At 38.2% G+C, this 25,205-nt stretch overlaps 1 protein-coding gene across 4 annotated transcripts in view; it reads right to left on the bottom strand.

The window, feature by feature from the left end:
- Window positions 1-25,205, bottom strand: part of LOC108709441 (inositol 1,4,5-trisphosphate receptor type 3) — a 187,013-nt gene that overhangs the window by 113,329 nt on the left and 48,479 nt on the right. For all 4 annotated transcript variants that reach the window (XM_041583821.1, XM_018249260.2, XM_018249263.2 and 1 more), the window contains 7 exons: window positions 22,263-22,404; window positions 19,968-20,129; window positions 19,688-19,860; window positions 17,626-17,745; window positions 10,443-10,619; window positions 8,366-8,617; window positions 4,456-4,594 (listed from right to left, as the gene is read on the bottom strand). In XM_041583821.1, coding sequence (XP_041439755.1) covers window positions 4,456-4,594; window positions 8,366-8,617; window positions 10,443-10,619; window positions 17,626-17,745; window positions 19,688-19,860; window positions 19,968-20,129; window positions 22,263-22,404 — 1,165 coding nt within the window. The remainder of the gene's footprint in view (window positions 1-4,455; window positions 4,595-8,365; window positions 8,618-10,442; window positions 10,620-17,625; window positions 17,746-19,687; window positions 19,861-19,967; window positions 20,130-22,262; window positions 22,405-25,205) is intronic.

The following is a 25,205-nucleotide window of genomic DNA, read 5'->3' as shown; positions in this document are numbered from 1 at the left end:
ATAATGTATAATATTTATGTGTCGTAAAAACACCTTAAAAACATGTCAACCTCAGAAAACCCTACATTTTTGGAATTGGAATGTACACATTTTGACAAATCCAACTAAATTAATATGACTTTCTACCGCAAACTGTGAAGCTGTACTCAAGATAGTGGTTTATGAGATTTCTGAAAATCAAGATTTTCCAACATTCCTTACTTACAGAGATAAAACATTGTAAATATAAACACCAGAGGTCTGCCAACACTTTGATATGAATAGATTTGCATATAATACACAAAAGCCATGAATATCTTGTAAATAATATCCTTATAAACGGTGAGTTCTGATGTCATCAGTTATAAACGGTGAGTTCTGATGTCATTTCTGTCACATGACTCACTGAAACTTGTGTATTATAATAAATAAAGTACCCCAGTTGCAAAATATGAGGATATTAGAAGTTACCTTGGAGTTCCTTGACCTGTATAAAAACACTCGGCCTTCGGCCTCGTGTTTTTATATGGTCATGAAACTCCTCGGTAACTTATAATATCCTTATATTTTACAAGAGGGGGTACTTTATTCACTATATATTTACCAATGTATAGTAGATTTAACAAACACTACCTGCATTTTATTTGCATTATTTTTGCAGTTCAACCCCTCTAAATGAACCCCAGTACACAGGATATACCCATCTGGGGCACAGCATTCCACAATCTCACTGCCCTCACTGTTTATCCGTCAGGAGCGCCCAATGGCGTTCCCGTCTCTGGCGCTGTACAATCCAAGATGGCAGCGCCCATGAACCACATGGGCAAGACACTGGCACAATGACGTCACGAGTCTGGCGCAAAAATTTAAAATAAAAGGACTTCCAGGTCACGGGTTCAATGCCCGATTAAAGGAATTGCCGAATTGTGTTCCTGGGTTTCCTAAATTCATAATTGCCGATTCCTGACGATCTGCTAAACTCTGATTCTGATTCTTGCTGCCTGCCTTATTGAACTCTTGCCTGAACTTGACTACACTTATGCCTGACCCCTTTGGATACCGCAAACTTTAACCCCTAAGCTTCCTCCTTGGTCCAGACTTCTCAGCTAGGAGCCGATAGGCTGCTGACATTATCAAAATGGATCATATCCACTGCCATCCCAGAGTTGAGGTTCCTGCTCACCTCCTCATACTTTGGCAGCATAAAACCATGCTTCGGGGGTGGGGGTGCAATTTGTGTCTATTTTTTTATTTAAGTGCAAATATTTGTATTTATTCTAGGAAGCTAAATTTAGCAATGATTTCCAGTTTGGAATAGAAAAGACATCCTTATACATGTTGAATTCATCAGACTACTAAAAAGTGATCTGTTTTTCTGGATTCAACTTGGAAATGCCATCTAAATGCTACTTGGGTTGTTAATCTTTACTGGTCAGGGATCATAAAACTATACATATGTGTTAATGGGTTGTTAATCTATATTATTCAGGAATTACATAACTATACATGACGCTATATGCCATTGGTACATTCAGGAAAAAAACAGACTTTCTAAATAATATTCACAGATCTAATATAATGTGTTTCTGATATAATTCTTTATCAAGAGTCATATACGTTGTTGCACAGGTGGAATTATACAAAACACATGCAGATTTAGATTTAAAGGGGACCTGTCACCATAAAAATACTCAAAATCCTATTTTATCACATTCGTCAAGCAAAATTACCTTTAATTATACTAAATAAATTATTTGAATCTTGTTTCCTTCAATCTGGGAATTCATAATTATAGCAAGCAGGCAGGAGCCATTTTGTGGACACTGTTATTAAGACAAGCCTTGCATCATCTCAGAATCTTGTTTGTGCACCAGAATGGGGGACTCCATGGGGCAAATTCACTAAGCGCCGAAGCGCCGAACGCTAGCGTTAATTCGCTAGCGTTTGGCATTTTCGTTACTGCGCAAATTCACTAACGAACGCTGGCGTAGTTTCGCTAGTGTTACTTCGCACCCTTACGCCTGGCGAATTTTCGCTAGCGACGTAACTGCGCAAATTCACTAACGCGCGCAGTGTACTGAACGCTACCTTTTACGCTAGACTTCCTTCGGCACCTCAAACCTGGCGAAGCCCAATAGAGTAGATAGGGATTGTTTCAAAAAAAGTCAAAATTTTTTCTAAGTCCCAAAAAACGCTGGCGTGTTTTCTACATTATGGGTGATAGGCTGAAAAAGATCGAAAATTTTTTTGGAGCTCCCCTCCTTCCCCCCTACATTTCCTGACTCATGGCAACTTACCTAGACAGTGGGCACATGTGTAGGGCAAAATAAAATTTTTATTTGATGAATTGAAGGTTTTCTAGGCATTTGTAGTGCTGATACGTATTCCTCCATTGAAATTTGAATTTGGCGCCCTATGCAAATTAGCCTTCGCTAGCGTAACTTTGCTTTACTTAGCGAATCAACGCTAGCGCAACTTCGCAACCTTACGCTACCCCTGTGCGCAACTTCGGATTTTAGTGAATTTACGAAGCGATGGCGAAACTACGCCTGGGGAAGTGCGGCGAAGCGCGGCGAAGTTGCGCCTGGCGAAACTACGAATGTTAGTGAATTTGCCCCCATGTCCATCCCCATGCAATGGCTACACAATTAAATGGTGAAGAGAACGGAGGAATGTGTGGAGAGCAGTGACATCTAGGAAGTGCAGAATGGAAACTGAAAGTAATTGTCTGCCCCGCCTCTATGCCTAAGGCATAGAGGAGGGGCAAACAATATTTGATTGGCAGCTAGATTGTTAAATGAGCTTGCAACAGCTATGAACGCTTAAATAAAAAATAGAAATAGTATCTCATGTTTAATTTGAAAAGGACTTTTCTTTTACAGCTTTTTGTGTCTGGGTGACAGGTCCACTTTAAGTTTAGTTTGGGATGTGCTGAATTAATATTGTTTTTCTAATCCAGCTAAAAACTTGAGACAAAAGATAACATCGATGGATGAGGTCAAAGTGTTACAAAATCTGCAACAGCTGGTTCTGTTGGGAGGGTAGTTGTTTCCTTTTATCAGGTCTAATTATCTCCCTGGCAGTTCAGTATTAGGCGTGTTAGGGTTCCCTAGGGAAGTCACCACATGTTCTGTCTCTTTGGTTCCCACTAGCTGGAGGAGGTGATGTGTTGAAAGACCTGAGATGGTAGTATACCTCAGTAGGTGAAATATTTTTTGAGGAAATATTTGCAATAGTTCACGCTAGAATTAAGAAGCAGGATCAGGGTTGTGAGTAAATCAGCCAGAGGCTCATATGAGGAGGCTAGGAAGATGTTATTAGTAACCTGCGGTATCACCCTTTAGTTAGGCTCTGGAATAGGAGATTCCTGGAGTAAAGGACCACTGTGGGCATCACCTAGTGCTGGGAACTCGGCATGTGAATATATGTGAATATTACCTCTGGGGTGCTGTGAACACGACAGCTGTAAAAGTACCATCTGATGGATGGATTTTTTTTGCCTTCCTCTGGATCAACTGGCAATTAGGTAAAAAAAAAGTTAAAAGGTTGATGGACGTGTGTCTTTTTCAACCTAACTTACTATGTAACTATTAAAAGGTGTAATTAATGTTTGTACCATCCAATCAGTTCCCGCAAAGAGATTGTATGTCATTCAGGCAATAAAGAGCATTTTTTTGTAAAAACCACTGGCACCTAGGTTATTGAGAGCAGTAGCGTGACAACAAAATATAATTGCAAAAAAATCATTGGAGGGCCTGACAAGCACCTACCAGGCCATTTCTCCGTCCACATGCCTTGCCTCATCATGTCCCACACTCCCCGGCCTCTTGCATTAGGTAGGTAAGATTGCAGCTGGGGAGCAGAGATTGCTATAGAGAAAGCAGACCCCAAGGTCCAGGCCCGCTGTCCCTGGGCCCCCACCACCACTATGACCATGGGGTCTGTGGTTGGTAAAGTGTAGTTTACCCTTCCTCCACCAGAACACCAAAGGCACTTACAAGAGTCTCTTGTAATCTGTGCACTCCTGGTAGTTGCAGGGAGTAGTAATTAACCTGGCTAGGTCTAAGATAATCCATCTGCAGGTATTACAGAGTGGAGATATCCATTTATTTTAATATAAAGAAATATAAAAGGAGTCAAAGGGTAATAACCATCCCATTTAGATCATTTTAAAGTTCTCTCAAGTGTGACAAAAGAGTGGTCATCTTGAAATGAATAGCTTTCTCCCAGTTCAAGATAAGCCCTATTACACAGTAAAGTACAACACAAAATTAAATAAAATTAAAATGTTTATTGACGTCCTACAACTAGGAGATGCATACTGGGAGAGTGTACTCCGAGGTGCATTTAGTTTTGGTTTTATTTTCTTACCTCCAGAGATGAGAAATCAATCCTGTATGCTTTTTCCATCTCAGGAGGGAGAACAGGAAATGTTTATTGGAAAATTTCTTCATCCTGAGTATATTGAAAACTTACCTCAAAAGTTAATTTATTCTTTTCTTCATGGGAAAAAGGCATGGATTCACTGACTACATTGTTCAAGTAATCTTCTACAAACTCCATTGTGCTAGTGAATTTGTTTTTTTTATCGTCTCTTGAGTCACTGGAATCATAGCTGTGTATTTAATGAAACAGTGAATCAAAATACACTTCTAAATGTAAAAAACAATCACCAGTCTAGAAGTACAGCACGCACATTTTTGTCATAATTTAAGATAGATTTCTAGTTCTAGTCTATAAACCAACTCTGTATTTTTGGTGGGATGTCAAGTTCAGACATAAGTGGCCTCTGCAATCAAAGTGCTGCATTTACTGTTCTTACTACAGCTGACTTAAAAAAAGCCAGATACTGATTGGTTGTAATGGGTAACTGCCCATGGGCAAATTTGCCCAGTGTTGATTAAAGGAAAACTATAACCCAAACTGACAAGTATACAATTTATACCATGTTAAATGGCATATTAAAGAATCTTACCAATCTGAAATATAAAATATTGCCCATTTACTTCTTTTCCCTTGAGCCCCCATTTTATAATATTCTCTTTGCTGCCTCAGAGGTCCCCTGACCAGAAATACTGCAGCTCTAACTGTAACAGGAAAAAGTGTGGAAGCAAAAAATATAAATTTGTCTGTTATTGTTATCAGGGCTGCCATCAGGGGGGAGAGTTGTAGGGGCCCAGCCGCTCTGCACTTACTCGATTAGCTTTCTAAGAGCTGATGACTTCGGGAAGACAGGGCGGGAGCACAGGGGGAGGTATCTTCTGTCCATTACTTTCCCTTATTGGTCAAAGTGTTTAAGTCCAGGTTGAGCTGCTCAAGGATTTGTATAGCTGAAGTTTGAACTTCCCCTTCAGCTCATCCAATAAAGCTGCAGCTTTACAAGGACTTGAAATTCTGTGACCAATAATGGAAGAAAATGCTTTCACTGAAAGAAGATGCAGCCACTTGTGCTCCCCTCCTCCCTTCTATAGTTGGCAGCTCACTGACAGCAGGTGGGCCACACTAATGAAGTAAGTACAACATGGCAGGGCCCCCCTAAATGTAACCCTTTGTGGTCCCTGTTGTGTGGTGGGGCCCTGGGCACCAATTTTTTTTTTAAACTTCTGGAGGGGCAAGTTTTTTTTACATGGACGTTTAAGGGGGGCCCTGGCCACCAATGTTCTTATAATGTGGAGGGGTCCTGGCCACCAATTTTTTTTATTTATTTTTTTTACCATGTGGGGTCCTAGCCACCAATATTTTTTAATGGGGGCCCCTAACTACAAATGTTTTTTTTATTGGGGGCCCTGACCTCAAATGTTTTTTTTTATGGGGGGCCCTGACCACAAATGTTTTTTTATGCAGGGCCCTGACCACAGATTTTTTTTTTTAGGGGACTATGGTTGCCACCTAGCCGGTATTTTACCGGCCTGGCCAGTAAAAATATGGTTGATTTCAATGTTTTTAATAGGAAAAAATGATAAATATATAGGAAGGCTGGTATTTTTTTCCAGAAAAGGTGCAACTCTAATAGGGACCCTGACCACCAATATTTGTTTTATTTTTTATTAAAATGTAGGAACCCTAGAAACCAAAGTTTGTTTTTTTACTGTGTGGCGGGGGGGCCTGTGGGGTGGGGAGGGCGGACTTTAGGTGGGGCTTGCGGTGGGTGCAGCCCAGGGGGCTCAGGAAATTTTGACGTATGGGGCCCTGTGATTTCTGATAGCGGCCCTGATTGTTATACCATCATGTATGGTTTGTTTGTGTGCACCATGAATTGTAGGATCCCAGGGGGCGGCCATTTTAAAATGGCAATTTTCTGTCTAGGATTACCCAATGGCACATGCTACTTAAAAAGTTTATTATTATGCAAATGGTTTGCTTACGTGAAGGAGAGTTTTATGTATGAGCTGTTTCATGTAATATGTACATTGTTCAGGGGAATAGTTTTCCTTTAATGAGCCCCACTGATAAAGAGCTTCTGTGTTTGAAGGTGGGCCCTGGGTGGGGAGCTGTGACACAATTGGTGAATAGATTTGAAAGTCTAACTCCCTATGTGGACTGGCATGTTGGAAAGAGTAGATATGATGTCCTGAACGTTGAGCTGTGAATACCACAGAGCATTGTGGCAAATTGCAGTGTTTGTGAAAAGGTCCTGGTAAAGTCAGAAAAAATACAGTGCCTATTGTGCAAACTCCAGTTTTTGTTTAAACCTCAAAGGAAAAAAAGATAGCTTGTTAGCATTTCAAGAGTAAACATGGCCATACACTATAAGATCCACTCGTTTGGCAAGGTCAACAAACGCGCGGATCTTGACCCGATATTCCCACTAACGGGTGGGCGATATCGGATGAATCCGAACGTTCAGCCCTGGGGCCTAACGATCGGATTACAATACTATGAATGGGCTCTGACGGGTCGCAGGACCGCATCAACTAGCCGATGTGAACCTGGATCGTACAAAAAAATCAACCTTGACCAATCGATATCTGCCCGATTTTTGGCCTGATATCGATCAGTAGGACCCGTCGGGAGCCCCCACACATGGGCAGATAAGCTGCCGAATCGGTCTAAAGGACCGATATCGGCATCTTTAATCTGCCCGTGTATGGCCACCTTAACACTATCTAAAGTAATCAAGAAACAATTATAGATCAGCACCACAGGAGATGGAAAAAAACAAATAACAGAACGTAATGCTTCTTCAGAGGACCCTCAGCGAAACACGTCAAGTGTGACATTACTTCCGGTTATGATATGCTGATTTGAAATCAGGAATCTTGTAAATTGCCAATCCCACCAGAGAGTGGAGAAGCCGATGCTAATTTTTACTGATTGAAGAAAACACCATTGCACCTTATTTTAATTAAGCACTAAAAGCATTTTGTTTGACTTGATTATAATTTTATTTTGGAGATAGCACCTTGTAGAAATCATTATAGCACTTTAAAACACACACGAAAAAACTGTGCATAGATTTTCTATGGTTCAAGACACACAGATTGGTGTTGTAACACTTTGGTGACTGCACTGAATATTAACAATAAAATTGCACTAGGTTCTGTTGTTTGTTTTTTCCATAGCCTGTGGCGATGATCTATAATTGTATTTTGATTTGATGATCCAGTGGAGGAACTGTGAAAAAGTTCGGCAAAGGAAAAACAAATTCTGAGGGTTTACTTTTCCTTTAAATCATGCAAATATTTCTTGTATTTTGCAATTTTAACTCTGTTATACTATCTAAACTAAAACTGACTGTTTTCCAGACAACAACATGTAACTTAATGCAAGTTTAAAATAATTGATACAAAATATGTATGAACTAACAACAATCTGTGTTATGTTGGTTATAGCTTGATAAATTAGGTAGGGATTTAGGAGTGGGAAGGCAAAAACATTTTTTACTTCCTTGTTTTGTGTCAAAAAGTCACGCAATTTCCCTCCCTGCCCCTAATTTGCATATGCAAATTAGGATTCAAATTCGATTCGGCCAGGCAGAAGGAGTCGGCCGAATCTGAATCCTGCTAAAAAAAGGCAGAATCCTGGGCGAATCCCGAACCGAATCCTGGATTTGGTGCATCCCTAAAACTAGGTGATAACATTTTAATCAAAAATATCTCACGAAAAATTATCTGACTGGAGGCAATACAACATATTACGAAAGGGATTAACTTGGTAGCTTATTGGCTCTTATATGGGACCCACCAATATGTCTGTCAGACCTACATCTAGCCAATAATCAGCTATAATATCAGGTGTAAAAATTTCTTCAGACGAGGGGCGTTTCAGAACATGCTTGACTGATGGACATGAGAACCAGGTTGTGTATGCCCACCTTTACTCTTGCGTGCTTTATTAGCCTCCTTGTACCTAATAAAAGTTTCAGAATATTCTATGATTTACTCACTCTTTGATTGTGATGGCCGTAGGAATCTCTGTCCAAAGACGTGCAAACTTCACAGGAGTGACTAACTCTTGGGGGTCTCTGTCAACATGGACATGGAGCATGAGATGACAGAAGGAGGCTCTAATTTCATAAGGCAACATCTCATCTGCCATGCAGAGGAAGATAAGATCCACACTCAACTGCTTGGAAATCTCTCGAATAGCAAGGTACTGACGATCTAAACACATTCTGGCAATAAGCTTCAGCTGATACCTGGAAAGTGTGCAAAGTTAAACACAGAATACATACATAAAAAAAGTGATTTATGCAAAGGAATGAGGATTAAAGAGGTGTAACAAATTGGAGTTTGGACAGGCAAGTGTCAGGTTCTCTCAATTAATATTTAAATGAAAATGACTGCCCCCATCTTCCTTTTTTAGTTGTTAGTCCTAACACAGCACACCTCTCTCTCTCTCTGTTCCCTAACCACAAGGCTCCTTCTGTGTAAAAACCTATGGACCCCCAGTATCTGCTCTATAAATGAGTTGCGCAATGGAGTTGTGGAGTTGTGAACCATCATTTGTCTGCGTCACATGCTGCCTTTGGCTCCCCCTTGAACCAGATCAGCTTTGAGTGCACATACCCTTGCTAAACTATAAAATCCATGAGACAACTCTACCTTTAAAGATCAATGGCTTTTACAGAGTGGAAGCTCTGTTGATAGTGAGGGGAAAGGGCCCTGTGAAGGGGGAATACTAGAAATGTTCATTAATGGGTGTGTTTTTACTGTTTTGCATTCTTATTATATGGAAATGTTGATGAGTGAGACACATACATGTTTCTTTAATTGGCAGAAACCTTTAAACCTTTAATTTCATTTTTCTGTTTCAGGATATATAATACTGTTGGTAATCTATTGCTCATTAGTTGTTCACCAGCTCAGCCACCTGTGTTCTTATTGCATGGAGTTAGAATTAAAAATGTTGAACCATCGCAAATTGGTTTTTCTAAGCTTATATATACAACCAACAGTCTGAACGGTTTGGCAAAACTATTATACAGAGTGGGAAATCCTGGAAATATAACACTTGGAGTAAGCAGGAAGGATGCCAGATCTGACCACCTCCTATTGTTTCCAAACAACATGCAGTAGTAACCATATGCATGTAAAATGTTTCAGTTTGAATAAGAAAATTGTTATGTTTTGTGCTTTATAATAATACTATTGGACACTGCAGCATAAGAGGAATAACAGACCAAAGTAATTTCTGTGTGGGCACAAACTATCAAAAGGGTAGTCAAGGAACATGGCAACTCTCTGGCAAAGGGTGGAGGTGGGTAAATGTATCTGCTGGAAGAATAGCAACACCCAGTATAACATCAAATCATTATTTGCCTGTGGTTCAATCACAATCTTAATTTTTCAGTTGACAAAATATAGAAAAATCTATTCCTTTGACATCAAAACAAGCGTGTTTACGAACAGCCTGAATACCTCAGAAGCTGTTTTCAACAATTCCTCAGCCACTATTAGAGCAACTTAATCCATTGTTTACTCACAGTTTTTTTTTCTTAACTCTCTCAAAACTGCACAAGCTTACCCTCACTTGGACAGAGCTCACTCCCAGACCCATCCTTTTATCATAGAATACTGGAGGTAGATTCAAATAGTTTTGATTACACATGTGTACAAAACTTTTTAATTTTCCTCAATAAATAAATGAACAATTATAAATTATTATAATTTTTTAAATTAGTTGTTTAATTGTGTTCTCATTATCAAATTAAGGGCTCGTTGAAAAACAGATCACTTGTTGGATCATATTTATGCAGAAATATTGACAATTTAAAAGGATTTACAGACTTTCAAGCACCACCTCTGTATTCTGTATATGATCCCTAATGACATTGGCTTTAAACAAAAATTCAACAAAATAAATTAACATTTGACCATTTTTGGTCTGAAAACCATATTACCAGTTAGTTTCCATTATAACTAAAGACAGGCAGTATTGGGCTCATCTCTGGTTAAAAAGAGTGGCAGCATATATGTCCCGTTGGCATTAGCCTTAATATCACGCATATAGCAGATGAATACCTGTAATATGTTAAAACATTCTCATCATGTGCGTTACCAGCCCGTGCTTCTTGGGACAACTGTCGAATGCTTTTTTCATGAGAGTCATTGTTTTTATCTGTCCAGGTAAGCCATACTTCTTCATCACAGTATTCAAGACTCATGTACTCAGGAGACATCTCTTTTAGCGGTCTTAATCTGAAAAAGGTATATTAGTTAAAAGGATGCTAACACCAAAATACTTTACTTACCCCCACAGATATGTAGCTTGAGATCACAGTCACTCTGAAAGGTTTTGCCTACATTAATGCCCAACTGCAATATTACAAATTAATACTAAATGCTAAAGCCTTTCTGTATGCTATTTGTCTCAATGTTCTGGAAAATAAGATATAGAAATAGAGAGGGGTTGCACACTCAATGAGGGAAATAACACTTAGTAGACAAAGGTGGTATTAAAAAAAAACTTATTTTATAGTAAATAGCAAAAAAAAATTTTTTTACATCAGACAAGCTGGTATATCAAATACAACAGTATTAGCAAAAATAAATACATACCACCAAGTAACAAGATCAAGGCAATGTTTCAGCACTATAGCCTTTGTCAAGGGGAATTCCCCTTGACAAAGGCTATAGTGCTGAACGTTGGGGCGTTCTCATTTTTGGCAAGTATATCTGCTCCCTGTAGTTTGTCTCTTTTTGCCTTGATCTTGTTACTTGGTGATATGTATATATTTTTGCTAATACTGTTGTATTTGATATACCAGCTTGTCTGATGTAAAAAAAAAAAATTTAATACCACCTTTATCTACTAAGTGTTATTTCCCTCATTGAGTGTGCAACCCCTCTCCATTTCTATATACTGATTTGGGTAACTGACTGTGGGATTACCTGGGGTTATTTGCACCTCATATACCTTAAAAAAGTATTTTTTCTATTGTGAATATTGGGAGTGCCCTCCACCAACTTATTTTCTTTCTGGAAAATAAGACACTGATAAATGTAGTGTCTTACATATAAATTGATAAAATGAATACATTTATTTTACTAACAATTTGACCCTAGCAATAACCTTCCAACCACATCAGTCTCTTAAATGAACTGTCATTCACTAACTAATCCTGTTATATTCATGTTATGCACCCAGCTGTGATAGCACATTTATGTCTCTGTAGTCCTGCTTTATGACTTTCAATAATATCTATATATTTAGAACAGAATGCCCAAGTATTAATTAGTAACTGTTACAATGATCTTGTAAATTATTCTGAAGCAGCTTGTTAACATTATTTACCAGCAATCAGGGATGTTTGCTTTATAAATATAATATAAAATGTATACTACATTATATTATGTCTATCTCTCCAAAAATTATTAAACTGACAATGTTCCTTCTATGCCGTGTGTGATTATTATTAATTGTGTATTTATAATATGTAATATCACCATAGATTAATTCATAATAACATATGTACCATCAATTTGTTTATGTACTGTGTTGTTCCCTCTTAATTTCTTTTTGGCTACTCATGCAAAAATAATCACACATGGCCTAGAGGGGAAAATTTACTGTTTATGGGTTTTCTTAAGTCATAAACATTGCCCCAGGGAAGAGCACCAAACCATGTGGTAGCAATTTTCTCAGGAAATTTTTATTGATAAATTAAAGGGATTCGGGTTTGGGAGTTTGGTCAAATTTGTTTTTTTATAATAAAGTGAGAAAATGTTGAGTTTTAGTTAATAAGCGATAAAGGCTTTTTGATGCATTTACATAAGCATGTACTTATCTGAGAATGTATATATCTCCTTTAGTATCAGAAAATTAAGTGAGGCTTTTACCATGGTAGCTGTAAGAATCGTAGAGCCGGAGAGCAAGACACAATAATTATTTTAGCATGTTGCTTAGGAAACTGGGTAAATTACTTTTAGGTAATGGCTGCCACAAGGAATATAGCTGCTATGATCTAATAGGAATAGAGAGACACTTTGGAATTCATGCTTCAGGCATTGGGTTGTTAGAGAGGGCAAAAAAGGAATGATAGGATAAGGAATAATGTCTGGTGAAGTAGTGAAAAGGTCGCACAAAATGCATTCAGGTACTGGAGACAAAACAGTAACCTGTAGTGATTGGGTCATGGTCACTGGGGATCATTTATCAAGACTGGGCAAAATTGCTCATGGGCAGTAACCCATGGCAACCAATCAAATTGTAGCATTCATTGTTTTGCCTGCAGCTGGCTGAAAAAAGGCAATCACTGATTGGTTACTGTGGGTTTCTACCCACGAGCCACGAGCAAATATGCCCAGTGTTGATAAATTTACTCCAGTGCTGAATCCAAATGTGATTAAAGTTCCAGTTGTGTTGATCTGATTCTTAAAGTGGAATATTGGTCTGCCTTTTGGTACAAAGGAACCAAGAGAAATCAGCTGCAATGAGTATGAAAGAATGGGTATGAAAGAAAAGAGATAAAATAATTGATCATCCAGAAGATGGAAGCTATTTTAAACCAATCAGTACTCTGTTCTAATAAAGATTTTATTTACAAAACAAAATCTTAGCATTTATGCAACTTTCATTTGGACAAAAAGTATCTACTAGATTGAAATGTCTTTCAAATACTAATGATACAATGACATTGTGTGGCACATGAAATAGATAAAATACATCACAGATGGACAAAAAATTGTGTGTTTTTAAACAATACAGTATATTATACAGTATATTGTGAGTCGGTCTCTAAACTCAGTAACTGACAGCAGCCCAGATCATGTGCAGTGAATCAGCAGAGAAGAAGATGGGGGCTACTGAGCATCTTTGGAAACACGAGTCTTTACTGCTAAAGGGCTGTGTTTGCTGTTGGCTGGTACAGAAACTCAAAACATAATGTACAACATGTCTATTCTACTTCTTTAGTTAGGTTTTACTTCCCCTTTAAAGGTATACATTGAGAACTTTAATGATTTAATATATTTTTAAATAACACCTATTTCTGTTCTGTAAAATACTGCCTCAATCTATGCTATGTAGGTACTGTCCTTAAGGAGTTAAAACTTGCTTTTCTGACATTCTGACAAGTAATTGTTACCCAAGTGTATATTAGCTTTTTGCAACAAACATTACATTAGATCACATTATTGGACTATTCCTTAGGAATTAAACTACATGCACATTTGTTATACATTCTGGGTTAGAGATCACTATATCCAGTATAGCATGATTTCTGGTTGGCCCCTCAACATCCTGTGCTGTAAAATTGTCATGCAACAAGTATATAAACCTGCTTCCATCTGTTCTGGCAGTACTGTTGCTCCAGTCAATATCTGGGTAATTAAATTCCCCATTATTATTACTTTCCCCAAACAAGCAGCCTTTTCTATTTGCATCAGGAGCTTAGCCTCCACCTCCTCCTCATTTACATTAGGGCAATGATCCCCAACCAGTAGCTCGTGTAGCTCTCCAACCCCTTGAATGTTGCTCTCAGTGACCTGCTTATTTTTGAATTCCAGTCTTTGAAGCAAGTTTTAATTGCATAAAAACTAAGTATAGTGCCAAGTAGAGCCTCCTATAAGCTGCCAGTCCACATAGGAGCTACCAAATAAACAATTACAGCCCTTATGTGGCACCCCAAAGGATTTTTTCATGCTTGTGTTTCTCCTCAACTCAATTTACATTTGATTGTGGCTCATGGGTAAAAAAGGTTTGGGACCCCTGCATTAGGGGGTCTATAGCATACGCCTACAATTAATTTGCTGGACTCTTTACAATATGATTAACAAATTCACATACCCCTCCTCCTTTTCTATTGCTCCTGTACTTCAGAAACAAAGTAAAGCCTACAGCCATGTTTGAGTAATGCCAATTACATCATATTTCTCCTCCAGTGCCAGCACCTCCAGCTCTCCCATTTTACCAGTCAGGTTTCTGGTATTTGTAAACATACATTTCATGCTAGTACCAGCTTGTAAATTCTGTATATACAACTTACAGCAAGAGTGCCCATACTTTACTAATGAGCGATCTACTTTTAGTGATGATGTCTCATTATGATCTACAGTACATCCATAAAAACATTGCTATCATTCTGTTCCTTGAAAATATTACTTAAATACTGATTAATGGGAAATGTATATTGCTATATTTTAAAAAACATCTATTTCTTATGTAACCTTAATACTGTATAATCCTTAAAAAGGATTAGAAAAAGATAGTTTCACCAGTGATGTTAGTCAATTTTTAACTCACAACCTAAATAATTTTATTGAACAACAGTTTTCAGCATCTCCAGATTATTTGTACAGTTAAGTCTAATTAGAGACATTTATTGGTCCAAAATAGCTAAAGGGTCACAATTTGTAAAGAGATGTTAAACAATAATCATATCACTATTAAACTGGTTTTATACCATTTGAATTCCTTTATAGTTCAACAGTGTGCATAAAAGGAGTTTTCATCTATGCCTGTATGTAGTGTTAAAGGAGAACTAACCCCCTACAGATAAAATCCCCCATTCACCTTCTCCACTGCCCCCCTCCCTGTTTTCTCCCCGCATAGTGTTCAAAAAGAATACGTGCACCATCCACAACCACTAACCTAAATTTGCAGATTAGAGCAGAGGAACTGAGGGGCGCCATGTTTAGATGCTTCTGTATCTTCTTCTGTCTTTTCTGTAATATTCGGAGCTCTCAGACTTAAACTGCGCATGCACCAGCAGCGCTCACATCATGCAGGTACAGAAACATCCAAACATAGCGCCCCTGAGCTCCGCTGCACAGTCATTGTTTCTGGATGAGGCATGTATTTTTTTTTTTGAACACTATGCGGGGAGGAAGCAGGGAGAAGGGCCAGTGGAGAAAGCGAATGGGCGAATGGGGGCATAAAGCTGTAGGGGGAGTTAAGTTCTCCTTTAAGTTTCAGCTAAGCAGGCATTGAGAGAGGGTGTGTTATAGTTCAATAGTATGCATAAAAAGTCAGGAGGGTGCTAGCACAATTGTGAAACTCCGCCATATCGGTTATTCCATATAAGAGAATGGAGGTAACTTTTTATTAAGCATATAGTGTGCTCATTCAGTTCAGTTCCAGAGAGAAAATTCAGTTGCACATATATTAACTTGCCTGACTCAAACTTCACATCATTATTTAAAGGACGTGCCATTTTCTTATATGTATTGCAGGGCAAGAGAGGATTCGCCAATCTAAATTCTAACACGGTTACATATTCTTAACAGCACAGTTTACCACAATATTCAATCAATTGGTTGCACAGTTAGTTAACATTCTCTTACCCCTCTCTCAACAATTGTTGAGCTGGTTTATCCATAGGGATAATGTTGCAATTTTATGTACCACAAATTCACGTGACACATTTCACGCTTCCATGGCGCGTACTCAAACACTTCAGATAATCAATTAATGGAATTAAGAAGCAAAATTTGGGGATAGGCAGAAGTGGCATGGGCTAGTGTCCCCCCTCTACTGTTGCACCCTAAGCACATGCCTCTTCTGCCTGGCCATAGTTCTGGCCCTGCATAGAGAAGGACTTTGTAAATCTCCTGAGAAATATAAAGAGCATGTTATTGGCATCATGGTGCCAGGGTCAGACTGGACCGGAGGGGCACCAGGAAAAAACCCAGTGGACCTCCGTCTCTTGACCCAGTGGGCCCAGATCCGCACCCTGCACTTCATCCTGCTGACAAAAACAAAGTGAGCATGTGGGTGCGTGCGTATGTGCACATGCGCACACGCTCGATGCACCGCAATGTAGCGGGGCCAGAGGGGAGGGGGCCCTGAGGCAGCAGCCCTGATGGACAGATTTCAAAACAGTTTACATACAGTTTATATACAGTTTATATACAGTTGACATAATTTTGTAATTAGCATGCCCAATAACACGCTACTGTTCTATTTTAATATATTGCGTGTGGAGCACCCTCCATTCTTATAACTTATTGGGGACCTGGGGTTGTGGTCTGGGGTTTTCCAGATAAGGAATATTTCCATAATTTGGATCACCATACCTTATGTCTACTAAAAATTATTTAAATATTAATTTAACCTAAAAGGAATGTTTTGCCTCTAATACGGATTAATTATATCTTACTTGGCATCAAATACAAGGTGCTGATTTATTATTAAAGAGGAAAAGGGTATCATATTTAAAGGGGAACTATCTTGAAAATTTGAATTTAATATAAGCTTTAGCATACTTAAATAAGAAGTTTTCAAAATATAATCAAAATTCTGTACGGTTTCTGAAATAATCAAGTTTTTCTTCACTATCCCTCTCTCAGCATTTGTTTCTCTTCATTCTGTCTTCCTGCAAGAATTGAATGTCAGATAATCATTGACAGTGAGATCCAATATATCTTATATGGGCTGCTTTTGCCTAGAAGATATATTGGATCTCATTCTATTAAAATCACCAGACATAATGTCTCTCTTCATGCAGGATTTGTTAAATTGTGTACTGGAATCAGTTATTTGAGTGAGCTCTAATACATCTGCTTGGAAAGGAAGCACCCCTATAAAATATATTGGATCTAACTGTCAATGTATATCTGACACCCAACTGCTGCAAGAAGACAGAATGAAGAGAAACAGATGCTGAGACAGGGATAGTGAAAATAAACTTGATAATTTCAGAAACAATGCAGAAAATGTAACTGTATTTAGAAAGTTTCTTATTTCAGGACGATGAAGCTTATATAAAATGTTCATTTTCATGATAGTTCCCCTTTAAACATTTGAATTATTTGATTAAAATGGAGTATATGGTAGATGGCCTAATTTGTAACTTTCTGGATAATGGGCTTCCACATAACATATCCTATAACTGTATTTAATATATTTTTATAATAGTTTGAATCAGCTACCCGCGTGCAAAAATATTAATTCCATAAATCCATATATTCCGTGTAAAAAGCTGCTGAACAGGGTCAGTTGAAAAAAAAAGGCTTAACACATGTAAAAACATTTTACTGGATCTACTTCATATCTCACTGTTGTGCACATGAGTGTAAATTAAAATAAACAGACCAAAAGTGCTATGGGCCCAAGAGGTACTCTTACTCTTAATGCTTTGGGACCCTAAAATTATTTTGTAGTGGCATGGAGTAACTTCTACTCATATAATTGCTTGCACATTTAATAAACTCTACAAAAATCATACTGGCATATTAGAGCACAAACATGTTGTTAACCACTTACTCTGTCTTGATAAGAATATCACTGTTTTGGGGGTCCAGGACACATTTGCAGATGAGCTCCTGAGTTACTGGGATTGCAATGTGATTTGAAACACAAAGGTCAGAAAGGTAATCCAAAAATCTGTAAGATGAAGAATTTGGTCACCTAAGAGAGGCCTAATAAAGTTATATATTTCAAATTAAATATTCCCAGTGAAGTTAAATATTGTAACTAGCATAAAATTCTTTTTATGCATATAAAAATGATATATATTGTCCAAAAGGGTTTTACTCTCAGAACTATTTGTTACTATTTGGATGGCTTTTTAGCAAGTGAGGGAATACAGGGCTATGGAAGATAGCTCACAGTACAAGTTAATCTAGGGAAGAGTGCATCTTGGAGTCAGAAAGGATTCCCCTCCTCTGAGGCAAATTGGAGAGGCTTCAGATGGGGGTCTTTTTACCTTCCTCTGGATCAATTAGCAGTTAGGTAGGTTATATATAGACCTAAAAGGTTGAACTTGATGGATATGTGTCTTTTTTCAACCTAACTTACTATGCTACTATGTTACTATTTCTGCAACTTGACATATCAGAAGGCAATAAACAATAAACATACAAATTAAACACCTGCTAGAAAAACTGACAAGAGCAATCGAGGATAGAGTAGATCAGAGTTTTCTATATGTAATGTATTCAATTAGAAAATGCTGAAATTCTGAAAATACAGGACTACTAAAATTAAACTTTAGCACATAGTTAATTCAGGGACTATTCAACTGCCATCTTGGAGTCAAGAAGTACTTTTTTACCCTCTGACATAAATAAGTAAGGCTTCAGGTGAGGTTTTTTCCTTCCTATTGATTAGCTAGCAGTTAGGTTTCATTTAGTCTAAAAAGATGAACTATGAGTGTCATTTTTGAACCTAAATTAAAATGTTACTATTTATTAGGAATAGGGTAACGGATCCCTGATGACAAGGGAGATTTTCACAATTACATGATTTCACTCCAAGGATTTTAAACAAAGGTGAAGAAAGAGCAGGTTTATTAGAATCCAACATTTCAGCTCCTATCTGGAACTTTGTTTTAAATCCTTGGAGTGCTGTAGTTTTTGCCTATATATCCTCATTTTGGTTCAAGCACCCAGGTTTTGGGCTCATGGTGTGCGCTCCATTTGTATTATATATTTATATATATATATATATATATATATATATATATATATATATATATATATATATATATATATATATGTAAAACAGGAAAGCACCCATCTTCAAAACAAGCTAGCTTGTAGCTGCCCCTGTGCCCGGAGTAAAGTACAAATACAAAAAGAACAAAAAAACAGCACCAAGGGTCTTGCAGTGAAAAAACTTGTATTGTTACATGGTATGTATACATACCATTTAACAATACAAGTTTTTTCACTGCAAGACCCATGGTGCTGGTTTTTTGAGTAGGGTTACTAGTTAATGTAATATAGATGCATGCTTAATGTAGATGCATGCTGCATGGCTGCACATAAATCAGTCCAGTCTGGAACATGCATATACAGCAAAAAAAAAGCAGTCATGTTTAGAAACTTCAACTAACATTTGCTGACAAAAACAAACCTCTCTGCAAAAAACTATCAACATGACCTATAGGTAAATTTTAATGTACATTCATATTTTGAAAAGTAGTTTTTTAGTGTCAGTATCACTTTAAAGGGGTGAGGTGGCAATCATATCAGCCTAGAGCATGTTCTGCACATCAGAAGATTGTACTGCAGGCATCTTAAGAGGCACTGGTCTTGACAGAAGCAGAAACGTAACTAGAGGGGGGCGGGCCCTGGCGCATGACGCGCAGCCGGGCCCCCCGCCCCCTCCGTACACCCGGAACTGGCCGGCGCAAAGCGGCGTGCGAACTGCCAGGGGGCCCTGAGGGGGTGCGGGCCCTGGCCCGCTCCCACCCCCTGCTCCCCCGGTAGTTCTGCCACTGGACAGAAGTACAGAGTATATGTAGCACTTCTAGCCTACTACTTTGTTACTTGAGTACTTTAGTACTTGTTTCATTGCCATAACAATAAAATGTTATACTAACCGGGGCTCACGGTTTTTTCTGACCAAGTTTACAAAGGTCTCCACTTCTGTTTTGGTAATATGCTTTTCCAAGAGTTTTCGGTTATTGTGCAGTAGAGCTGTAATGGTATCCTCTGCTAGAATGTCATAACCAATTTGTGACTGCATTACTCCAAATTGTTTGGCTATGTGTTCCTAATGTATCAAAACAGGAAAGTAAACAGATCAATTTTTGCAAGGCAAGGCACCACCACCCACAACAGACCTGTTTCAGAAAACAAAGGTAAACAAGACTTTCATACCTGGTTTTTTCTATAATCCTCTTGTGAGTGGCGAAGTACCCGATAACAGAGCCGAAACATATATTGGTAGGGGGAATTCTTTTGGTCTGAAAGCTCCTCTAGTCTTAGCAAAGGACCCTCAGTACCCTTTTCCTTAAAAGGTGCCTTCAGGATACCAAATATCTGTACAGATATTAATGTCTTAAAATATCAAAAGGAAATTGCATAAAGACAAAAAAAACATACCCTAATATAGCTAAAGTTGGATTGGACCGTTTAAGTTTGGTGAATAAAAAAAAGGCTGCAATAGAAATATATATAACAAATAGCAAATTAGAATAATACAGTAGGTAAAATACTACAGTGATTTTGTGTCTTCTCTTAAATATATAGCCATTGTCATTGTGCAGTGGATTTCTAGGTTCTCATGTGACTGTGTACACTTTCCTTTTTTGGAAAAAGGTACTAGTAATGGTTTGCCTAATAGTAACAATCCTAGAGATACTTTCAGGATCTAAGATCTCAGAAGACAAATGGAAGGAGCATTTACCCTTTTTATCTATTTCAGGGCTGTCCAACTGACCCCCCTTGTGTGCCCCCCCACCTACCTGCTGTGTTTGCTTACCATGTGTAAGCTTTAAATGGTATCACTACAGAGGTTAACTGGCCCCTGTATTGTTTAAACCTCAAATTCAGACTAATCCCCTGTATTGTTCACACCTGTGACCCCCCTGCATTGTTCACACTTGTGACACCTCTATTGTTCACATCCTAAAGCCCTGTACTGTTCACACCTGAGACCCAGACTGAAACTTTCAACATTGTTCACCTGCTCACACTTTATACAAAATGCGAACGGGGCACCAGCACTGTGTCACTGTATGTAGTACATTTTAGAGTGGTCCTGATAGGTTTCCCTGTCTCTTGCTCTGTTCTGCCTTCCATATGCTCCCTGTGTGTGTCATACTCTCCCCCTCTTTCTCAGAAGTTCTGGTTGTAGCAGTTGAAGACTGACTTAATTTAAAGCATGGCTAAAGCTCAACAAAGCATATGCAGATCACACGTATAATAAGAATCCAGAATTCAAGATTGCTGATCGTATATGGTTATCCACAGTTCTCCAGTTAATCTCAGACTGTCCTGTGCCAGTAAAAAAACTTGGTCAGTGGTCTTTGGGATCCTTCACTATTGTCCAATTATGTCATATATATGCAGATCACACGTGAAATAAGAATCCAGAATTCAAGATTGCTGATCGTATATGGTTATCCACAGTTCTCCAGTTAATCTCAAACTGTCCTGTGCCAGTAAAAAAACTTGGTCAGTGGTCTTTGGGATCCTTCACTATTGTACAATTATGTCATATATCCTTTCAACCAAAGCTTCCCTGCGCTTGGCACATACATCCTGTATTCCAAACAGCCTTGCTTAAACCTTATCACTTCTCTGGACATTCCTCTCCTTCTCCAGTTGGTGTCGATAGCCAGGATGAGTTTGAGGTAGCTCAAATGTTAGACTCTCATATTAAGGGTAAACGACATCCAGTTAAATGGATGGCCTATGTTCCTGATAAAAAAAACCTTACTCTAATAGCCACACTCCTAGGCTTCTGGTCCAATTTCACAAGACTTACCCAAACAAGCCTTCCTGCTTTTGTGTCCTGAGGCCACTCCTTGGTGGATGTAAGGTTACTTACCCATGCCAGCACCCTAAGACACCTGAACATGCTTCTGTGTCACCGAGGTCTGTTTGATGTGTGTGCAGGTGCTTCTACTAGAACATCAGTACCATCCAGACACGTACATTCTGATGAATGCACAGTGGAGTGAAAGTCCACACATACGATGGAGCATAGCGTGGCACCCACACTGGAGCCAAAGCCTCTGCCTGCTTATGATAACTCACTGCCTGGTTGTCTTGGTTGTTTACTGGAAGCCTAGCCTTGTGCCTTGATTGGATTTCTGTTGTGATCTAGCCAGCCTGACTTCAAGGTTCTGGTCTAATTGGCTACTTTCCACTCACAATTCAGATGAGTTCTGTATTGTGTGAGTCACTTGTGAGTTGCCTCTTGTGAGTTGCTCCCTCATCAAGGATGCGACTCCCCCAAAGCTGGATTCCTCTGGTAAGTCTGACATCTAAACTAGTTGTCAGGCCAAGATATCAAGAACACCCAGCATCGAACCAAATAACTATGCGTAAAAAGAATATGAGTAAAATAAATAAATATAAATAAATAAAATATTTGATATAAATGTAAAATTACTCTAAAATGATTAGTGAGCACATTCCTGACTTTTCTCTAGGCATAAATATTACCTGTTTAAGGATGTTCTGCTCCCTCATCAACTTCTGCCTCTCTCGATTAGGCTTGGTAATCATAATATCCAAAACATTTTGTCCATTATTAGAAACATCCACCACAAAGAACACCAGGTCTTCTAAAAGTTTGATGGCAAACCTATCAAGTATAAAGAGCAGCACAGCATATTTCTGAGAAAGACTAACACACCAAAAACTAGAATAAAGTTAGAGTGGGGTAAAGTTAGAGTAAAATGAAGAAGAAAAAAGCTAAAAGCAGTCATTATATTTTTGAAGAGTGCACAAATTAATTCAAGTTGCATAAATATGTATTTTCTGCTCCAAATGACAAAACTGCAAAGCTTTGCAAAATTCATGGGCTTTTTTAAATTTGCAAATCAACTCAAAGCTTGTTATCCAGAATCCTCAAGTTTCCAGGATATGAGGTCTTGCAAGGTAGATAATTACATGCATGGTTAATCACCCTGACAAATGGACCTCTGAATTCAAAATAGTCATAACAAAGGGTGAAGGAATGAGTTTGTATACTAGTAATCTAATTATTTCACAGGGACCAAACATGGAGTAGCTTTACGTTCCCTGTTTAGCTCAAGAAATAGCACATTTTTAACAGATTTTTTTTCTTACAAAAATAGGTTAAAAGCATATTCATGTTGAACAAGGGGCTATACTGCCCCTTTTATTAAGATCACTAAAGAGAGCTTTCCTCTGTAATTGTAAGCCACTTAATTAGTCATATTCTGGCCTCTTCATATGCTGAAAAAAAGGGTTAAAGGAACAGTAACATCAAAAACTGAAAGTGTTTTAAAGTAATGAAAATATTATGTAGTATTGCCCTGCACTGGTAAAACTGATCTGTTTGCTTCAGAAACACTACTATAGTTCATATAAACAAGCTGCTGAGTAGCAATGGCTGAAATTGAAAAACGGCTATATGGCACAGGATAGATAATGGATAACAGATAGCATTATGTTCTACAGAGCTTATCTGCTATCTGCTGTGTAACTTGAGCCTTTTCTTCTTTGAATGGCTGCTCCATGGCTACACAGCAGCTTATTTATATAAACAATAATAGTGTTTCTGAAGCAAACTCAGCAGTTTTACTAGTGCAGGGCAACACTGCACTATATTCTTTTTACTTTAAAACAATTTAATTTTTTGATGTTACAGGTCCTTTAAACCTGGTCAGTAGTTAGGAATCTAATTAGCAGTGAAGCTGAGGATGAGCTTCATCCTCTAGGGTATTCCATGTAAATAGAACTTTTAGGAGTGGTCCTAAGATTCCTTCACAGAATTCCTTCTGATTTGCAAATGTATTAGAAAAGTATCCCCCCAAATTATATGTTTTTCTTGTGTTTGCATGGTCAAAGTGTCAGTAACAAAAACTTGTATGCACTATTTCAATTGAGTCTGGGGATAACTTACTGTTACAGGTCTTTTTGGTCCTGCAGTACTGTTTAAAGTGCTTTTAAAATTTGGTTTTGTACTTCCATTAATTATTCATCTATTAAGACACATTAAACGCCTCGGGGCTCATTTATAAACTTCTCGCATGGCGGAATGGTTTGCACAGTGAAAATATTTTCCCTGTGCATGGTTATATTTATAAAGCTGGATAAAAGTGGTGTATTTAATGTCCCAACAGAATTGCCATTTCCAAAATTGTGAATATTTATGCACACACTCTGAATTTGAGTAATTCCCCAACTTTGGTGGCTGAGAAAATGTTTGCAAAACAGTTTAGCTAATTGCAAATTTAAATTACTGTCAATACAATTTTCATACAACAACCTCGCACAGTGGCCACGCTCCTGCAAACAAGCGTCTCATTTGTGAGCCATTTGTGAAAATGTACGCAATGCAAATTTGCAAAACATGAAAGACATTATATTTTAGTATTCAGGAAAAAACATTGGCAATACAACCATTTGCAAATAATGTATGTACAGTTTGTTTGTACAGGCTGATGTGTCAGTACGCATCTGTTCTTTGAGGTATGAGCTTATGAGTTTGAGCTTAGAGTAAACCTAAATTGTTAATTAAAAAAGCTGTCATGGGTTATGTTCCTTACTATAATAGATGTTACGAAATGAAATTAACCTTGCTGATTCTGCAAAAAGAGAAAACAGCTTTTATGACCCCAAATGGGCTTTTTGTTAATATGCATTGTTGCTATTTGACCTTTGAGGCATTTCACGACCTTTCATAATAAGGCTGTATGCGCAATGTTTCTGCCTAACAGGCATTATTCACTGAAAATTCAGATACATATCTGGAAAATGTGGATGCAGCTATAAAATAACAGAGAAGGGAAGGTTTTGTAGCAAATCATGCCAAATGCTCCCCAGGCTTTGTGGAGGCAAAATACCTTGGCTATCATACTGTATCTGCAGAGCACAACACCATTAATAAACATAATTTAAACTGTGAGACCGATGCACATGGTAAATTCAGAATTTTGTTAATCTGTTATTTTTTCTGTAATGCCTTAAGGAGACGAATTTGCAGGTCTCTTTACATAATGCCTTAAGTTAAAACCTCTAATTTTTTGAAGGAACACCCTAGTTAAGAACCTGGGACGTGGTGCTTGCTGACTTATGCTCCTTCTGCTTGAGTCACAAGAGGCAGTGTAATTCAAGCCTGGAGGATATCATCCATATCGTTTCCCTCTGTCTGTATTCCCTAGCCCACTTTCATAATCCATCTGCAGGCAATAATCCAATTAGGGGGTAATTTAAACCTGCCACTTCCTACAACCAGTGATGGATCACTGGCCCATTCTGCTATGTCCAAACCTTGAGTTCTGAGTTCTTGTTATTCCTGTCCCGAGTATCATGTCTTGTAAGTACAGTTTCTGCCCTGCCCTTATTTCCTCTGATCTGATTTCCTAGTTTTGACCTTGGCCATTTATTGGATTTTTGGATTATCTGATGCCCACC

This window comes from Xenopus laevis, chromosome 2S (genome assembly GCF_017654675.1).
Source record: "Xenopus laevis strain J_2021 chromosome 2S, Xenopus_laevis_v10.1, whole genome shotgun sequence".
Taxonomy (NCBI): Eukaryota; Metazoa; Chordata; class Amphibia; order Anura; family Pipidae; genus Xenopus; species Xenopus laevis.
Note: the sequence above shows the minus strand (reverse complement) of the source record. Positions and strands in the feature narration are given on the sequence as shown.